This window comes from Triticum aestivum, chromosome 7B (genome assembly GCF_018294505.1).
Source record: "Triticum aestivum cultivar Chinese Spring chromosome 7B, IWGSC CS RefSeq v2.1, whole genome shotgun sequence".
NCBI lineage: Eukaryota > Viridiplantae > Streptophyta > Magnoliopsida > Poales > Poaceae > Triticum > Triticum aestivum.
Window position 1 is genome coordinate 276,987,538 of NC_057813.1, and position 19,912 is coordinate 277,007,449.

At 48.9% G+C, this 19,912-nt stretch overlaps 1 protein-coding gene across 8 annotated transcripts; it reads right to left on the reverse strand.

Annotated features, from left to right (window-relative positions):
• Positions 1–14,636: 14,636 nt before the first annotated feature.
• Positions 14,637–19,296, reverse strand: LOC123156897 (uncharacterized). Of its 8 annotated transcripts, XR_006478491.1 has the most exons (6): positions 18,989–19,291; positions 18,492–18,902; positions 18,134–18,279; positions 17,741–17,799; positions 17,567–17,626; positions 16,930–17,376 (listed from the first exon to the last, which is right to left on the reverse strand). XR_006478491.1 is itself a non-coding variant. In XM_044575091.1 (3 exons), the coding sequence occupies exons 1-3, from the start codon at positions 17,763–17,765 to the stop codon at positions 17,120–17,122; spliced, it is 342 nt and encodes a 113-aa protein (XP_044431026.1). In that variant the 5' UTR covers positions 17,766–18,124; the 3' UTR covers positions 16,906–17,119. The 8 variants fall into 8 exon arrangements, 1 of the variants encoding a protein (XP_044431026.1); XR_006478489.1 differs by lacking the exon at positions 17,741–17,799 and adding an exon at positions 14,637–14,905 and having other exon boundaries at positions 15,847–17,626; positions 18,989–19,296; XR_006478493.1 differs by lacking the exon at positions 17,741–17,799 and having other exon boundaries at positions 17,567–17,622; positions 18,989–19,290.
• Positions 19,297–19,912: the final 616 nt, after the last annotated feature.

Below are 19,912 nucleotides of genomic sequence, written 5' to 3' on the forward strand. Positions count from 1 at the left end.
ACCGATGTTGGTAAAACTTTGATGAAGATGGAAATGCCCAAGTTCTTGAGAGCACACGCAAGCACTAGGTTTTATCATTGGTAGTAACTGGGACTCGCTCTCGGTTTTCTTCGATTATGCCATAACTTTTCAAATAGTGGATTCACTCTCTACTGTTGGATTTCTCCCCAGTTACCAGAATCATTCCTAGCATTTGCATTTTGTTCCCAGCTTGCACCGCCATTGTGCCGTCCCACCATGGGTTCCATCCATTCCTGATGATAATCAAAAATCATCCATTGCATTGTCTTCAACAAGGTAGTCCACATCATCCATTCTAGCCCAAGAATGTCATTCTTTCGGACTCCTTCAGATGATCAATTGTGATTTGCCTTAGGCTGGTATAAAGAGTTTCAATGATCTCTGAATCAAAGGTAATTCTTTTTGCCACTTAATGGGGACATATCTACAAGTCGCCTTCTCTAAGATGTTTCGTTATGGTATCATGGCAACTCAACTCCTCACTACGTTGACAATCGTTCACCACCTTCTTAAGCGTGAAATTGTTGTCTACCTAGTGAACCTCCGTCATCTGTTTCACTCCCTCCCTCTAGATGTATGCTTCGTGTCTCAGCTCAAGAGATGTTCCAATGACTCACCCCGTGAGTTGGTCCTAAGTTGTTCGATCTTCGAGGAGATCGATCCTTCTAGACTTGTTGCCATGTTGGACGAAGTTCTCAAAGCAAGATGACAAGATCAAGATGATGCAGTGAATCAACATTTCCGAGAAGAGCTTTTGGTTCTTGAAGATTGTGCTAGCTTTGTGTCCCTTCTCTCTTCTTACCTCACGTCTTGAATCTTGGGACGAGACTCTTGTTTAGTGGGGGTGAGTTGTCACATCCCTAGATTATTGCTTGTATTAGTTGTATCATAGACCACTCATGCATCATGTCTAAATTTCTGAAAACTTGGAACTGAGGAAAGCGGAGGCCTCAAAAACTTAAATAAAAGAAGGGCAGAGAACCCTTGAAATCTCATTCTTTGTTTCCAAGATGTCCTTTTGCAATGTATGAGAATTTTGGCTAGAGCTATATATTAAACCAAAATTAGGAACATTTTTAAGGAATTATTTTTGGGACTTTGAATTTAAATCAATAGCTATTTGAATTTGAGTTATATTCATATAACTAGAATATAATTTCAAATATCTTGAAACATTTTATGTGCATTTGGAAATGTCCATTCTGCATCATAAAGTTATTCAAAGGGTTTTGTCACTGTTTTGAAATTGTTTTGAATTTTGAACAGTGGCAGAATTTTAAACAAAAGAAAACATAACAGAAAAATAAAACAGAGCAACCTTACTTGGAGCATACCTGGCAGCCCAGCTGGCCCAGCACTGTAGCTGAGGCCCAGCCCACCAGGTCGAAGCGGCCGTCTTCCACCTCTGCCAGTAGGCAGAGGCGTGTCGACGCCAGCGCGCCCGAGGCCTCCACCTCCTCCCTGCCAGCCTGGCCTCCCTACATCGCTCTCTCATTCCTGGGAGATGGCCAGCACCTCCTCGCCCACTCCCCTCGCTCTCTGCTCTCCCCTTAGGGAGTCCTGGATTAGGGGGTATCCGGACAGCCGGACTGTGTACAACGTCTGGACTATTGAAGCGTGAAGATACAAGACTCAAGACTTTGGCCCGTGTCCGGATGGGACTTTCCTTGGCGTGGAAGGCAAGCTTGGCGATCCGGATATTATGTTTCCTTCCTTGTAACCGACTCCATGTAAACCCTAGCCCTCTCCGGTGTCTATATAAACCAGAGAGGTTGGTCCTTAGAAGGCCGATCACAATTACATTCATACCATCATAGGCTAGCTCCTAGGGTTTAGCCTTTACGATCTCGTGGTAGATCTACTCTTGTACTACCCATATCATCAATATTAATCAAGCAGGAAGTAGGGTTTTACCTCCATCGAGAGGGCTCGAACCTAGGTAAACATCTGTGTCCCTTACTTTTTGTTCCCATCAGCCTTGACGCACAGATCGGGACCCCCTACCCGAGATCCGCCGGTTTTGATACCGACATTGGTGCTTTCATTGAGAGTTCCTTTGTGATGTCACCGTCAGGCTCGATGGCTCCTTTAATCGTCATTAACGATGCTGCCCAGGGTGAGACTTTCCTCCCCGGACAGATCTTCGTGTTCGGCGGCTTCGCACTGCGGGCCAATTCGCTTGGCCACTTGGAGTAGATCGATAGCTATGCCCCCGGCTGTCAAATAAGGTTCGGAAACCTGAACTACACGACGGATATCCGCGGAGACTTGATCTTCGGATGATTCGGGCCAGCGCCAGAAGCGCAGAACACTCGTGATGAGCACGGCTTAGACCTGCTGTCGGACGTCGCTTGGGATATCGTCCCGGCAGAAACCTCGGATATAAATCCGGGACAGGTTGCTTCGCCTAAGGATGGAGGGCTGGACCCTGCCCCACAGGTCGTACCTTCATCGGCGATGGAGCCGAACACAGGTTTCGCCTCTAAGGGAACCTATGACTCCGGACCCCCGGATTCATATCCGGACGCAGGTTCTAGTCCGCGCGCCCCCGAGCTCGCCGATCCTGGTTGGGCTTCGGTGATGGAGTTCACCGCGGCGGACGTTTTTCAGCACTCGCCCTTTGGCGACATGCTGTACTTATTGAAGTCTCTCTCCTTGTCAGGAGACTCCGGGCCGAACTATGTCCGGCTCGAGTGGGAAGCAGGCAACAAAGGAATTCGTTGCCCACACACCACCCACTTCATTGCCACGATCGATGATCTAACCGACGTGCTTGACTTCGACTCCGAAGACATCGACGGTATGGATGATGATGTAGGAGAATCACAGGAGCCACCGCTCATCGGGCGGTGGACGGCCACCTCCTCATATGATATATATATGGTGGACACTCCGAAGGAAACTAATGGCGACGAGGCAACGGAGGACAACCCCCTCGGGAAGAAAATCAAAGAATGGGCATCGTCGGTGCCACTCCAAGCCCCGCCATAGCAACACCGGCCCCGGAGGCGAAAATAATCCGGATGGCGCCGAAGAAGAATATGACCCTGATCAGCCCGCCTTTGTGCAGGACGAACAGGAAAACGAGTAGGTCATCCCAGAAGAACAGGCGCCAGACGCATACCCGGGGGAGGACAACTACATGCCCCCCTCCGAAGACGAGATCAGTCTCGGCGATGACGAGTTCGGCGTACCTGAGGATCCTGTAGCGCAGGAGCGCTTCAAGCGTAGGCTTATAGCTAGTGCAAGGAGCCTGAAGAAGAAGCAGCAGCAACTACAAACTGATCAAGACCTGCTCACAGATAGATGGACTGAAGTCCTAGCAGCTGAGGAATATGGACTCGAACGCCAAACGGCTGACCGGCCACCCCGTGGCCGGGATAAAACGGGATACCAACCCGGATACCAGCCCGCACCCCCGGCCGATACATTACGGCTCAGGGCAACAGGCACGACCTGCAAGATATTCTAGATAATAAAGCAGGACAGCCAAGATCGATCTACGGATCGAGGGGGCGTGCCCCAGCGCACGATGACGACCGTCACACCTGATACACCATCAACAAATCCGGCTGGGCCGAACATAGCAACCCAGATCAATCCGACCTGCGTAGCCACATAGCCCGACACAGAGGCGCCGCACACCCCCTCTACTTCACGGACGAAGTAATGGATCATGAATTCCCAGAAGGGTTCAAACCCGTAAGCATCGAATCATACGATGGCACAACAGACCCTGCAGTATGGATCGAAGATTTCCTTCTCGACATTCACATGGCCCGCGGAGATGATCTACACGCCATCAAGTATCTCCCCCTTAAGCTCAAAGGACCAGCCCAGCACTGGTTAAACAACCTGCCAGCAAATTCCATTGGCAGTTGGGAAAACCTGGAAGATGCATTCCTTGACAACTTCTCGGGCACATATGTGCGACCACCAGACGCTGATGACCTGAGCCACATCACTCAACAGCCCGGAGAGTCAGCCCGGAAATTCTGGACTCGGTTCCTCACTAAAAAGAACCAAATAGTCGACTGTCCGGACGCCGAAGCCCTGGCGGCTTTTAAGCATAATATCCGTGACAAGTGGCTCGCTCGACACCTCGGCCAGGAAAAACCCAAGTCTATGGCAGCTCTCACAACCCTAATGACCCGTTTTTGTGCGGGTGAGGATAGCTGGTTGGCTCGTAGTGGCATCACGCCACATTCCGGCACTTCGAACGGCCACGATGCTAACGGCAAGCCACGGCGCAACAGACATAAGAGAAGGAACAACGGCGACAACACGGAAGACACAGCAGTCAACGCCGGATTCAGCGGACCTAAATCCGGACAGCAGAAAAAGTCGTTCAAAAGAAATAATTAGGGACCGTCCAGTCTGGACCGCATACTAGAGCACTCGTGCAAAATTCATGGCACACCGGACAAACCAGCCAACCACACCAATAGAGACTGTTGGGTGTTCAAACAGGCCGGCAAGATAAACGCCGAAAACAAGGACAAGGGGCTGCACAGCGACAATGACGATGAGCCCCGGCGTCCGAATACAGGGGGGCAAAAGAAATCCCCCCCCCCCAAGTGAAAACGGTCAATATGATCTACGCCACCCACATCCCCAAGCGGGAATGGAAGCGGGCACTATAGGACGTCTATGCGATGGAGCCAGTCGCCCCTAAATTCAACCCATGGTTAGCTTGTCCGATCACCTTTGACCGTAGGGATCACCCTACCAGCATCCTTCACGGCGGCTCAGCCGCATTGGTCTTAGACCCAATCTTCGACGGATTCCACCTCACGTGTGTCCTTATGGTCGGCGGCAGCAGCCTGAACCTGCTTTATCAAGACACAGTGCGAAGATGGGCATTGATCCTTCAAGGATCAAGCCCACCAAAACCACCTTTAAAGGTGTTGTTCCTGGAGTAGAGGCCCGCTGCACGGGTTCTATAACGTTGGAAGTGGTCTTCGGATCCCCATACAACTTCAGGAGCGAAGAGCTGATCTTCGACATCGTCCCTTTCCGCAGTGGCTACCACGCACTGCTCGGACGAACCGCGCGGGGTCATCACTGTCAACGGAAACATGGACTGCTCCCTTCGAACAGAAGAGCATACGACAGCCCTCGCGGCAGAAGTACAATGCAGCCTCCTCCAACAAACCAATCCGGTAACAACTTCGAGCACTATCAAACGAGTCCGGAGCACCCCGTAACAGGATCAACACGAATGTCAAAATCGTGATTAGCAGTCCGGCCTCCGCGCAAGCCCCCCCAAAGCAGCATTCGTGCCACGCGTACACAATTACGCACTCAAGATACCTTGGGCATAGGCGGAGGCGCATCAACGACCCAGTCGATAATGCGGGTAACCGCTAAATACCTTCATACTCTTTCCCTTTTACCTTTCAGGACACCGCGTTAGTGCAGCATCCTCAGAAGAGCCGAATTGCCGGACTCATATGGAAGAGACACCCAAGGAGGCAACAGACGTTGTGCGCAGAAGGAAATACCCAGGTGGAATCTATTTACGATCATTATACCTACTTCATCTATCTGCACATGGCTTGCCCCTGGATAGGACATGTCAAATAGTCCTACTTTTTATATCTGCCTAATGCATCCATTGTAAACATACGCTTAAACATATTTTTCGTCAAATGGAGATTATATATAGCGTCAGCTTATTATCCTTATTTGAGTATTTTTCTCTTATAAATGTTTATTTGGTATTGCATTCGTACACCTTGGTACGGCCAGTTTGCCAGGGGCTTCTTATGATGCCCTGTAAGATGGCAACTAAAAGTCCGAACACTTTCAATAGTGCGGCACCCCGAACTTATAGCACTATATGCATCAGCTCCGAATCATGTCTTGGGTCTACAGTTGGGATAGCCCGGCTCCCATGTTTTGGTGCCTTACGTTCCGTTATATCGGCTAAGGTAGCATAGGGAGAACTACTGCGATTGTGTCCCGGTTCTTCCGGACGAGCACCCAGTAGATAAAGCCGAAAACTGACCGGCATGATGTGGCGAGAGCTGGTCGCTGTTCGAGAGGTACTAAAATCCTTAAAGATTTTCCGCCTTAGGCGATAAATCGGCTTTGTCCGATCAGGCGTATATAGCGCCCCAATTTGGCCTTCCGGATTCTAGGGGCTTCGCCGAAATTTAAAATTGTAGACTTCTATGGCTAAGTGAAAGTTATAAAGCCGCATAGTCTGATTGCCTCGTTCGTTGCGCTGGACACCTCCTTAAGGGACCAAACATTTGGATAAAGAGTGTTCGGGTTTTCCACAAACACCCCAGTGCTAGTCGCGTGGGGGCGGAAGCCGACGACTGGCCTACTTTCAGGATTTTATAAACAGTCGCATAGAAGGTAATATTTTAAATAACAAAAGCGCTACATAGCGCAAGTAACTTTGTCCTTAAAATACAACCATGATAGAAGCGAATTCATTCAAAAATGGTGTCATTGGTACATTCGTCAGCCACAAGGGGAGCACCCTTCATAACGCCATCATAGTACAGCTCGGGATGGCGATGCGCCTTGCCCTCCGGCGGCCCATCCTTGACCAGCTTCTCCACATCCATCTTGCCCCAATGCACTTTGACGCGGGCAAGGGCCCGGCGGGCACCCTCGATGCACACGGATCGCTTGATCACCTCAAGCCTCGGGCAGGCATCCATCATCCGCTTGATCAGGCCGATGTAGCTACTGGGAATGAGCTCACCAGGCCACATCCGGACTATGAATCCCTTCATAGCCAGTTCGGCCGCCCTGTGGAGTTCGACCAACTGCTTCAGTTGGTCACTTAGAGGCATCGGGTGTTCGGCCCCAGCATACTGGGACCAGAACAGCTTCTCTGTTGAGTTCCCCTCCTGGGCACGGTAGAACTCCGCAGCGTATGATACGCTGCGTGGCAGATCTGCGAATGCCCCTGGAGAGCTCCGAATTCGAGTAAGTAAAAGAAACGCCTCCTCCACATGTTTGCTTTGCATAAAGAACTTCTTACCCGCTGCTATCTTCTTGGCCTCCTGGATCTCCTGCTGTTCTTTCTTGGCTTCGGCCTTGGCGTCTTTTAAGCTCATAAGGGCCTTCGCAAGCTCGGCCTCTTTGGCCTTCAGATCATGCTCCACGGACTCGCATTTCTTGCCGAGGTCCTGGAGCTCCTGCTGTACCTCACCTACCCAGCACTTTGCTTTTCGCGCTCCTTACATTCTGAGGCCGCCTTGTCTTCGGCCTCGGACAGCACCTTCTTCCGGGCCACCAGCTCGGCAGGCGCCCCTGTTACACGGTCACGACAGTTAGTTGTTAGACCCACCAATTCTTCCTATCCTTAAAAATATAAGAACGGGAATTACTTACCCTTGTTCTCTTCGAGTTGCCTCTTCGTGAGGTCGAGCTCTCCCTGCGCCTGCTCCAGGTCCCGCTTCAGTTCGGCAACCTTGGTAGTACGGGCAACAGCAACAAGCAGCACAGCCTGCTTATTCAAAATAACACTTATGATTAGACTCCTGCGGAATTTAATTGACCCTCTGCTCGGCTTTTCCTTCCGAACGCCAAACAGAGTATCAGGGACTACTACCTATCAGGTGGCAATTTTGCACATATTTACTACTTACCTCGAAGCCTGTTAGGAGGCTGGTGCAAGCTTTGGTTAGTCCGCTCTTGGCGGACGAAACCTTATGAATCACCACACTCATAAGAGTACGGTGCCCTTCGTCCAGGGAAGCGCCGCAAAGCGCTTCCAGCAGACCATCCGGCGCCTCATGTGCAACGGAAGTCCGCGACACAGACGGCTCGCCCTCCTTAGCGAGGGGTCGCCTGCCTGAGTCAGGAACCATCGAAGGTTCCGGAATTGTGTTCGGCTGAGAGCCCGGTTGGCCGTGGCTCTCGTCGACACGATCCGCGGGGATCTTGAACCCCGCGTGTTCGACGACTGGGACCCCGCCTTGGGGCGTCTCCAGAGTCACCTCTCCCTGCTCTGAGAGCCTTTGGGACAACACCTCCATGTCGTCCGCAAGTTGAGGAGTGGTGGCCGTCGGGAGCGAATTCATCTTCGAATTGCTCAGGGACCCGGAGGAGGATACCCCGGGGTGATCCCTGGCCGGACTATACATATGTGCGGCATTATTAATACAAAAACTATGAAGTGAAGTCATTATAGAGTGCAAGCACTTACGATCGCACTAGGGGCTTCCCCCTGGGCAGCCACCCCTCCTCGCTGAGAGCGGCCATGGCGGAGTAGTCCGGAAGGGGCCTCTTCCCCTTCTTGGACGGCCCAGCCTCCCCTCCTGGGGCGGCTTTCCTCTTCTTCTCCCCCCCCCGGTGGGGGAAGGTAGGATCTCTTCTTGATTCCCCCCGCCTCCGCGGGAGGAATCCGACTCGTCGCCATCGGACGACAGGGGAATGACGGCCCTGCGCCGAGGACCTTTTCCGGCCCCTGGATCCGCCTCCCCGGACCCCTCATCCTTCCCGGATGGGTCGTCTTCTTCTTCTTCTTCCTCCCCTTCGTGGGAGGAGCCCGCCTCGTCGTCTTCGGACGAGGCTTCCGACACAACCTTACGCCGGAGACCCTTTCGGATCCCAGGGCCTTCTTCTCGGCCCTCTTCTCCGGCACCTTGTACGGCGCCGGGACCAGCATCTCCGTCAAGAGAACGTCTGCTGGGTCTTCTGGCAGCGGAGCCGGGCAGTAAACCCGCTCCGCTGTCTCCACGTAATCCTGAAGCAAATATGCACAACTATTTAAGGCACTCCCGTGAATATATCTGGAAGAACTGGGTTCGGTGTCAGTCTAAGAACTCACCGGCCTAGGAGCCTGCGCGGTGTGAAGCCCGCGTCCTTTGAATGTCGAAGGAGGCACTTCGGAGGCCTTGAACAGCTCCTTCCATGCGCCTTTGTGCGTCATACCATAGAGCCTTTGGAGCGTCCGGTGCTCAATGGGGACGAACTCCCACAGATTGACTGCCCGCCTCTGGCAAGGAAAGATTCGGCGAACGAGCATGACCTGGATCACGTTGACCAGCTTGATGTTCTTGTCCTTCATGCTCTTGACGCATGTTTGGAGTCCGGTCATCTCGGCAGAATCACCCCAGGACATGCCCTTCCTCTCCCAGGAGGTGAGCCGCATGGGGGCTCCGGATCGGAACTCAGGGGCCGCCGCCCAGTTGGCGCCGCGCGGCTCGATGATGTAGAACCACCCCGATTGCCATCCTCTTACGGCCTCCGCAAAGGAGCCGTCGAGCCATGTGACGTTGGGCATTCGGCCCACCATGGCCCCTCCGCACTCCGCCTGTTGGCCTCTTACCACCTTCGGCTTCACGCAGATAGTTTGCAGCTAAAGGCCGAAGTGAGGCCAGATGCGGAGGAAGGCCTCGCACACGACGATGAACGCCGAGATGTTGATGACGAAATTCGGGGCTAGATCATGAAAATCTAGCCCATGGTAGAACATAAGCCCGTGGACGAAGGGATGGAGTGGGAATCCCAGTCCACAAACGAAGTGGGCGACAAATACGACCCTCTCGCGGGGTCGGAATGACCTGCCCGGCGTCTGGTAGACGGTGCGCTATGTCCGCGGCCAAGTATCCGGCCGCCCGAAGATTGGTGATGTGTTCCTCCTTGACGGTGGAAGCCACCCACTTGCCTCCTGCTCCGGACATGTTTAGCTGTGCGGGGAAGACTTGGGCTTGGGCGCTGGAGCTCGAGGGGGCAAGAGTGGGCAAAGGAGGAAGAAGGCGTGGGTGAAAATGGGAGAATCTTATCCCTTTATAGAGGCGCCGGAAGCGGTGCGCCTCCCCACTTGCCCGTTGGGAATCGCTGGTTTCCCAAGTGCCACGGTTAATGGCACGGTTAGATTACCCATGCCCGTATTGATGAGAATCCCGTAAAAAGGGGACACGATCTCTGCTTTGACAAGACGTGTCACAGAAACCACCTCATGATATGCGTTGTAGCTGGTTGTGTGGAAACGGTTCGAATAATGGATCCGATCATAATAACGTGTCACGTCATCAGGAAAAGTTGTCAGCAGATTGCATTTGTGAAATATCATTCTCTCTACGGTGGTATGCGAAGATCGTTTTTTAGATCCAGACACGATTTGAGTGTTCGATGATTACTTTGGAGTATTCGGAGGAGGAACCCGCCTTGCAATACCGAAGACAATACTGCACGCCCGACTCATCGTTATTGAAGCCTGGTTCAGGGGGTACTGAGGGAGTCCTGGATTAGGCGGTATCCGGACAGCCAGACTGTGTACAACGTCCGGACTATTGAAGCGTGAAGATACAAGACTCAAGACTCTGGTCCATGTCCGGATGGGACTTTCCTTGGCGTGGAAGGCAAGCTTGGCGATCCGGATATTATGTTTCCTTCCTTGTAACCGACTTCATGTAAACCCTAGCCCTCTCCGGTGTCTATATAAACCGGAGAGGTTGGTCCTTAGAAGGCCGATCACAATTACATTCATACCATCATAGGCTAGCTCCTAGGGTTTAGCCTCTACGATCTCGTGGTAGATCTACTCTTGTACTACCCATATCATCAATATTAATCAAGCAGGAAGTAGGGTTTTACCTCCATCGAGAGGGCCCGAACCTGGGTAAACATCTGTGTCCCTTACTTCTTGTTCCCATCAGCCTTGACGCATAGATCGGGACCCACTACCCGAGATCCGCCGGTTTTGACACCGACCCCCCCCCCGACCTCTAGCCCCCTCTCCTAAGCAGACCCTAACGCGCTCGTCACCACCGACGCCTTTCATCGTAGCCACCGCCTCCCCCTGAACCTCTCTCCGCCTCCAGAAGATCCCTCACGACTACCTCTTCCTCCTCAACGAGTCATGTGAGCTCGGCCGCCCTGCATCGCCGTCTGCATCGCCTTCTTCTCCCTCTGGCCGCCGAGATCGCCGGCAACGCCACGACGCCGTCTGTGCCTCCCCGAGCCCAATGAGACCGCCAACGACCACGCTGTGAGCTCCACTCCATTCCCCCTCCCTTGTTTTGCTCGTTCCCGTGTCGTAGCACCCTCGCCCACATGCACGAGCACCGTCGTGCGCCATGGCTGCCTATCCCCCTCGACCCGAGCCCCTCCGCTCGAACCCGTGGCACCAGCATGCTTTTGGTGGCCCGCGGATGCAACCTAGCTCATCAGCTCCTCCCCTGGCGCACGCAGCCGCATCCCCGCGCGTGTCCGAACTCCGGCCACCGCCTCGCTCGCCACCACCAACGCCCCAGCTCACCCCAGCTCCTCTCATGTGCTCCTCTAGATGCGCGCGAACTCAAGGAACTCGTAGAAACAAACGGCGAGGCAAATGGTTGCCCGTAGTTTGATTCCGATGAACATCCGCCGTCGGATGTGCTCGCCGGCGTCCAACTCAGGTGAGGTGATGTGGCGTCCTTAGCCTGAGCCTAATTACCGTGTTAGCCTCGCCCTGTGTCACAGACAGACCGGCCCCACCACTCCAATTAACCACGGGGTAACCCCTGTTTAGTTTTAACCTAACCCTGGTGGGCCCACGCGTCAGCTTTGACCAAGCTGACGTGGCTGTTGACTCGGTCCACATGTTTGTGACCCAGACAGCACTGTGTCACTGACCAGTGGACCTCACTGGTCAGGTTTGACCTAGACCGGGTCAGTTGGCCTGCTAACGTCACCATGACGCAATGCTAATGCAGTATTCGATTTCTGGATTTAAAATAATTCAGAAATTCCAGAAAATAGTATAAACTTCTAAAATTCATATAAATTCAACCGTAAGTCAGAACGGAATAATTTATATATGAAAAATGATCAGAAAAATCCAATCTATCCAACTGTACCATTTTCATGCATGTTTGAGCAAGTTAAATACACTGTTTAGGATGAAACCTGAATAGGACAACTTTGTTAATAGTTCTGGAGTTGGAATTTGGTGTAGTTTTGAATTCCACTTCAATCAAAATGACTTGTTGTTGCATTAGTCCAAATCACAGCATATTGCCATGTCATGATCATGCATCATATTGTTGCATTGCATTGATTGTGTTTCTTCTTTGTTTGTCGGTGTTTGTCCCCTCTTAGTAGACGTGTTCCGACGATGAGTTCGATGACACCAATGAAGAGATATTACTATCTTCGGAAGTGCCAGGCAAGAAAAACCCCCTTGTTCATTTCGATACAATCCCACTCTCTCGCTCCTGCTCTCTTTTACTGCATTAGGACAACAACATTTCAACGGTTACATGTTGCGGTAGCTGAACCCCTTTCCTCTGCATGACCTGTCATTTCCATAGTAAATAGATGAAACCCACTAGGATGAGTAGGAGTTGTTTGATCCCTAATGTGCCTACTCATTCATGCTTGTTGTCATGCCTGCTATTGCTTAGATTTGCGTCAGGTCTGATTCATCGGGGATGAATTGGAGGTGTCTGAACATGTCCTACTGTTGAGAGCTAAGTGTGTGAACACGATTTGGTAAGGGTAGGGGTGAGAGGCCATGTAGGAGTACATGGTGGGTTGTCTCATCGAAGCCGTCCTCAGGAACTGAGTTCTGTGTTTGTGATCCATGAACAGTTGCTACCACACATTGGGTTCCGGTAACTCGACCCCTCTCGACTTATTAATCAGTCTGATCTCTGTCCAGGAGTTGAAACTAGTTTCTAGTGTTTGTAGGTAGTGTTAGTAGTCTACCAAGTGGCACCCGGTATAGGTGGGCTTGGGACAGACTAGGTGAAGTGGCACGGTGTACCAAGTGGCACCTGGATGGTGGGCTTGGGAACCCTGCTCACATCATTTGGTGTCGTGAGTGACACCCCGGCCGGATCTCCTTGCGGATGGAACCCGAATAGGCGATAAACCTGGACTACAGACTTGCATGGTTAGTCAGGTCGTGGCCGACACCCTCGCTAGGCTTCCGCTTGAAGGTTGCCGAGATACATGACGTGTACATGGCGGTAAGTGGCGAGAGCGTTTGTGAAGAAGTACACCCCTACAGGGTTAATATGATCTATTTGAATAGCCGTGTCCACGGTAAAGGACTTCTGGGTTGCCTATACAGTTCATAGACAAGTGAAAGTGGATACTCTAAAATGCGCAAGATAAGCATGAGTGCTATGCATGGCCTTCTCGTAGGGAGACAGGAGCGGATCCATACTGGTGTATTGTTATGGTGAATATGTGGACTCGTGTGTGCCACCTCAAAAGAGTTACTTGCAGTCGTAGTTCAGGTTAGCCACTCAGTCAAAGCTGGCTTGCTGCAGTTAAACCCCACCATCCCTTTCGTTGATAATGATGCATATGTAGTTAGTTCTGATGTAAGTCTTGCTGGGTACATTTGTACTCATGTTTACCTATTTTATGTTTTTGCAGAGAGACTTCAGTCTGACTAGTAGTTCCGCGTGGACTTCGACGTTTAGCTTGTTACCCCAGCTATGATCTTGTGCCCTCGATAGGATCTGGTAGATAGTCGGGCTTCTCAGCCTTTTTAATTTGTAGATGTGTGTACTCAGACATGTTAAGCTTCCGCTTGTGCTTTGACTTGTATGCTCTGAATGTTGGGTCATGAGACCCATGTTTGTAATATCTCGCTCCTCGGAGCCTACTAAATAAAGTACTTGAGTTGTAGAGTCATGTTGTGATGCCATGTTGTATTTGCACATATCGAGCATATTGTGTGTATGTTATTGAAATGCTTGATATGTGTGGGATCTGACTATCTAGTTGTTTATCCTTGGTAGCCTCTCTTACCGGGAAATGTCTCCTAGTGCTTCCACTGAGCCCTGGTAGCTTGCTACTGCTCCGGAACACTTAGGCTGGACGGCATGTGTCCTTCTTCGTTCCTGTGTCTGTCCCTTCGGGCAAATGTCACGTGGTGTCTACCGAAGTCCTTTTAGCCTGCTACAACCCGGATTCTCCGGAGTCCTGTTAGCCCAGCTACTACAGCCCGGATTCACTCGCTGATGACTGACACATTCGTTGCTGGGTCATGTATGCATGTCCCTGTAAGTTAGTGCCACTTTGGGTTCATGACTAGCCATGTCAGCCCGGGTTCTTTGTCATATGGATGCTAGCGACACTATCATATACGTGTGCCAAAAGGCGCAAACGGTCCCGGGCATGGTAAGGCGACACCCGTGGGAATACCGTGCGTGAGGCTGCAAAGTGATATGAGGTGTTACATGCTAGACCGGTGTGGCATAGAATCGGGGTCCTGACATAGAGTGACAGAAGCTTAAACCCTAGTTTATGCGTTGCTTCGTAAGGGCTGATTTGGATCCATATGTTTCATGCTATAATTAGGTTTACCTTAATACTTCTTTTGTAATTGCGGATGCTTGCAATAGGGGTTAATCATAAGTGGGATGCTTGTCCAAGAAAGGGCAGTACCCAAGCACCGGTCCACCCACATATCAAATTATCAAAGTACCGAATGCGAATAATATGAGTGTGATGAAAACTAGCTTGATGATAATTCACATGTGTCCTCGGGAGCGCTTTTCTCACTATAAGAAATTGTCCAGGCTCGTCCTTTGCTACAAAAAGAATTGGGCCACCTTGCTGCACCTTATTTACTTTTATTGCTTGTTACCCGTTACAGATTATCTTATCACAAAACTATCTGTTACCTACTATTTCAGTGCTTGCAGAGAATACCTTACTGAAAACCGCTTGTCATTTCCTTCTGCTCCTAGTTGGGTTCGACACTCTTACTTATCGAAAGGACTACGATAGATCCCCTATACTTGTGGGTCATCACTACTCCACCAGGAAAGTGCAGGGCTTCAAGAACCAAAAGACACCACTCAAGCTCTGTTCGGACTCATAAGCCATGTTGTTGTTATATCCCCAAAAGGTTGCCTCTTAGCATCTTTGTTATTCTCATTAGCATCTCTATTTACAATAATGGTGTTGTCTGGAAAATTCACAATATAATGCACAACGGAATTAGTGCCACATGTTCATGCCACTAATTAAAAAAACACCCTTAAGAAAAACAATCAACTGAACCTTGAACGCAAGTAGGCCTAGATCTAGAAAACAATACATCATATTACTAATCAAAAGCAAGTAGAAATATCAAACTGAGAGGCAGAACTATTTGAAAACCAAAATTTAGGCCAAGTAAAACATAAACATCAAGGATTTTCTTGACGTCACGCGGGAGACGGCTGTAGGAAACATATAATTGCCCTCTGGGTAAACCCTGAACACTTTAAGTAGAGCAAATAAAAGATAAGTCCGAACATTGCTTTATTTAGTCACAAGTATAGCACAAGCTTACTTAATATGCTGGGCATAAGCATGACTACCATCAACATATAAGGATTTGACAAATGTGAGATACCGCAACCAATTTTAAACTTTGCACAACTTCATGAATATACTTAATGTCCTGACAGTACTATACCCGTTGCGCAAAGGCCTACTAATTCCGTGCATGCTTTGAAAAGAAAACCATGTATTAATTGTTTCAGTCATGGGCAAGTACAGTAGGTGACAAATGGAATAGCCTTTTAATCAAAAAATGTTTTTTGTTGAATTTATACCTCTCTATATCTATTTATTTTTCCTTTGGCGAATAGGATCTGCGAAAATGTACAGAAAAAATATTTACTTACTGCATTTTCCAGAAGACGGACATAGCAGAACTGTCTCAACAATGAACTGGCATCTAAACACTAGAAACTGAAGAACACTACAGCAGCACAAATCATCTTCATAGTAAGCAAAGCAATCTTAAATTAGACAAGGATACTGATATGCAAATTTGAGGTAGAAAATGTTCATTTTCCCAGGTACTAACTCGCAATTGGTCTACAAATAGGTTCAAGTAAGCAAGTAAGTAGTGACCACCTTAATTAGAAGGGTCTCCTCAGCCTGAGGCCATACAAGTAAGGTGGGGATCTCATGCTCCATGGGCCAGTCTGGTATCCTTCATTTGCATGTACTACTCTGGACCATGGGTCTCTTCCCTGTTCAGTTTTTGCACAACATCTCAGCAATTTGTAAGGCGATTTATAATTTCTCCACAACATACATTTTGTCCAGTCAAGAAGGTCTACAAAAAAAATCACGATAGCCGAGTGTTCCAGCTCAAAAAAGATATAAAGAAGTCATGGTATTCTTGCTTCAAAAACTATGGCTAGATCAATTCTAAATTTCAAATTTTAGTTTGTAGAAACAACTTAAGTGGCATGTTATTAGACATTCTGCACCAGAACAGAATCTAGACTAAATAAGAACTTACATAAGCACTGCACCTGTGAACACTCACTCTCTGGGACAAATGCAGACCAACTAAACTGAATATTCTACATCAGAACTGAATCTTGACTAATTAATAACTGCCATAAGCACTGGACTTTTAAACATTCGCTCTCTGGGAGAAATTGACAAGCAGGATGCATGACCACTTGCAACTGATGTGTGGCACTTAATTTGCATATATAAATTATTTCATCAAGGACGTAAGGGGTGAAGATGGAGAAAGCAAGGAACATAATACAGCAGCCTCAGAGAGCCCATTCTCACAGCCGTCCTGTACGGGAGCACTATTTAAAAGCACAATAAACAGAAGTAGAAGAATTTATTCTTCTGAATTAATACGGCCTGGGGCTGCTCTCTACAATGATGCCGCATCTACAATTACACAATTTTCAGAAATGCTTTGTATTATCATAGTGCATCATAAAAAATACGGGCTTTGCATTGACTTCACATGAGCACAAAATCCCTAGCATACATTTACCAAGATGTTAGATACTAATTCCCCTCCAAGCTGTATGAATCATTAGTATAAAATAAATACTATGTCAATAACTACAGATCCAATTATACGAAGTATATCCATGTTTTCAGAAAAACATATTACCCATTCTTTTGGTTGAAATGAATCTAAGAAAGCAACTTGTGTGTTCATTCTGAAACACCTAAAGCTTGACTCGACTACATTTGTACAGTAGCATTAAGAAATTGGAAAGGGTTCCATCAGTTACAGATTCACCCATGAAGGGCACAAAAACATCCTGAAGAAGTAAATCTAATACCATACAAAGTATGTTACAGTTTTTGAAATTTTTCTACCAGTGCATGATCAGCAAATCGACCGTCCTTCAGTTTTAATAAATCAATCTAATTTAATGGCAACACAACACCTTACAATCACCCAAAATTCCATGAATATGGACATATCACCACTATTGTGAAGTCGTAGATGGTAATGGCCATCGCGCAATGTGAGCCTCGGAGAGGAAGAGCAGGGTTTGGCAGAGCCAACCTTCACAGGTTGGCAGCAGACACACTTGTCATTGCTCACACGTGCGCTGCTCCCGCGCCCATCATCTTGGCTGCCACTCCCGCCACTAGCAAGATGCACATAGCACACTGGAACAAACAAAAAAATATGAGAGAAGTACTGAACAAACTTTGACAGTGAGAAAGAATCAAAGTGCTACAGCCAAATAAACTCCTCACTATCACCAGCAAGATTTAGTCTGAATTATGCATATCATTCCTTCAAAGCATTCATATACTCTGAGTTAATCAACAATAATCATGAAGCACACGTGTCTACCCATGTCGTAGGCCATCGACTCCAGTCCCCAATGGACTCCTTCAACAATGCAATGTCTTCCTGTAGCAATGCAAAATTCAGTAACAAAGACAACAAGCCTAGTGAGAGAGTCAATAGCAAAATAAACACTTTCAACCAATTCCCGAGAAACAGAGAGTACGCATAGGAACTTACCATTGATGTAACAATGCAATGCCATTTCATATTTGTAGCTGGTTGGTTTTAGAGGGATTCTGGTAAAAAATCTAAATTATTTAAGGTTGCCTCTTTCCAGAAATGAAATAGAAATGTAAATTCAGTACGCATGTGGATAAGAATAAAATGAAACTTCCTATCTGCATTAAAACATCAAGCTCCATACTGAAAAATTAACAGGTCACAACAAATCACTGGAAAGTAGCATTTCATAGAACTAGCTCTTTGCTCAGCTTATTTTTCCCACCTCTCTCAGTTTGAACTTCCTTATTGATTATTGTTGAATCCATTTTATAACAAAAAAAAAGAGTCACTCAAGGTAAACGTGAACTTTGATCCAAAACTATAAGAACAAGGAAAATGCCTTTTTACCTGTGTTTCTTACGATGGTTTCCCTTTACATATGTGTTGTTGTAGTTAGCTAGCCGCAGATGAAGCATCAAGAACACAAGTCATGATCAAATATTGCTTCCAGATGGAATTTCCTCAAACAAGTTATGTGCACGTGTTGTACTTTCCTGTTGAAAATATGAACAACAACAAACATGTCATCATTGTAATGAAATTGAAGGACGTCTATGAATTCGACATTCAAACTTCATAAGGGCATTACTAACTAATCTTCCTCCATATATCTGCAAGTATCCGTGAAGGAAAAAAACATCTCCAAGTTACGTTGATCTGATTCAAGCTCCATACAAATCCTAAACAAAATCAAATCAGGAGGTACCTGGCGCTTGATTTGATATGGACATGACGGCACCATTTGTGGAGAGAAGCACTTGGGGAGGTCAATGGCGAGCAAGGCCATGGCGGTAGTGACGACGCAGGACAAAGGCGCGCGGAGAGGAGAGGCCAGCACCGCTGCATTCCCTGCTTGGGAGCTGCTTGGGAGCCGGATGTCACGCGCTCCCGGCCACCCCATCGGGCCCCGTGTGGTGCTCCACTCTGCTCTGGCAGCGGCGGGATCAAGCCCTATGTGGATGTGCTCATCCGGCGACCCACATCTCCTGGCTTTGCACCCCCCTCGTCCACTTCTCTCCTCTATGCCCAGGCTCCTCCCACCGCTGCTGCTGTCTCTCTATCAGTGAGTAGGTGGAAGAGGAAGGCGAGGTTGAGGCGCCCTGTCCAGATCTTGGCCCTGAAGATTAAACACGAACAAAAAAGGTAAATCAACAGAAAGGAAATGGGAGGAGCAGATCCATGGAAGGAGGTCGGGCGGCTCACTGGGCACCATCTAGGGTCGTCTCCGCCACCGCCTCTACGCAGGCTCCTGGCCGGCCGATGACCAGGGCGTCGCGCCACCCCGCTTTTCCTTGGCTAGCTCATGCGTTTAGGCGCGGCCGTCGCTGGTGATGAGGTGGGTGTGACAAGGAGACGAGGAGGGGCTTGGGGCGGATCAGGAAGGGGGAGGTGGACAGATGCAGGAGGGCGCGACTAGGGTTCGTGGGGGTGGCGGCTGAGAAAGGGAGGACCGGAGGAGGGAGAGGTGCGGGCTGGCGGCTGTGGGGATTGGTGGGCCAATGGGCTTTCCAGGAGGCTCAACCAATTAGATCCTCACACCAACGAAGCCAGCCAATACATGACGACCCCACCGACAAAGAGGCCCACCGGTCATGCACATGGGAAAGAAATAACATGGTGAAACATGCAGTCAATATCCAATGGTGAAGGAGAGGCATGGTGGGAATTTTACCTCGATCTGACGGCCAGCGAAGGAACCGGTCGAGGGAGCCTTCTCCATGCGAGTTGGCTAGCCTCATTATTGTTTTAAATTAAGGCCTCCTTTTAATAGAGTATCATACCAAAGCATTAACACTTAGTGAATACATGAACTCCTCAAACTACGGTCATCACCGGGAGTGGGCCCGATTATTGTCACTTCGGGGTTGCCGGATCATAACACATAGTAGGTGACTATTGACTTGCAAGATAGGATCAAGAACTCACATATATTCATGAAAAAATAGGTCCAGATCTGAAATCATGTCACTCAAGCCCTAGTGACAAGCATTAAGCATAGCAAAGTCATAGCAACATCAATCTTAAAACATAATGGATAGTAGGGATCAAACCCCAACAAAACTAACTCGGTTACATGGTAAATCTCATCCAACCCATCACCGTCCAGCAAGCCTACGATGGGATTAC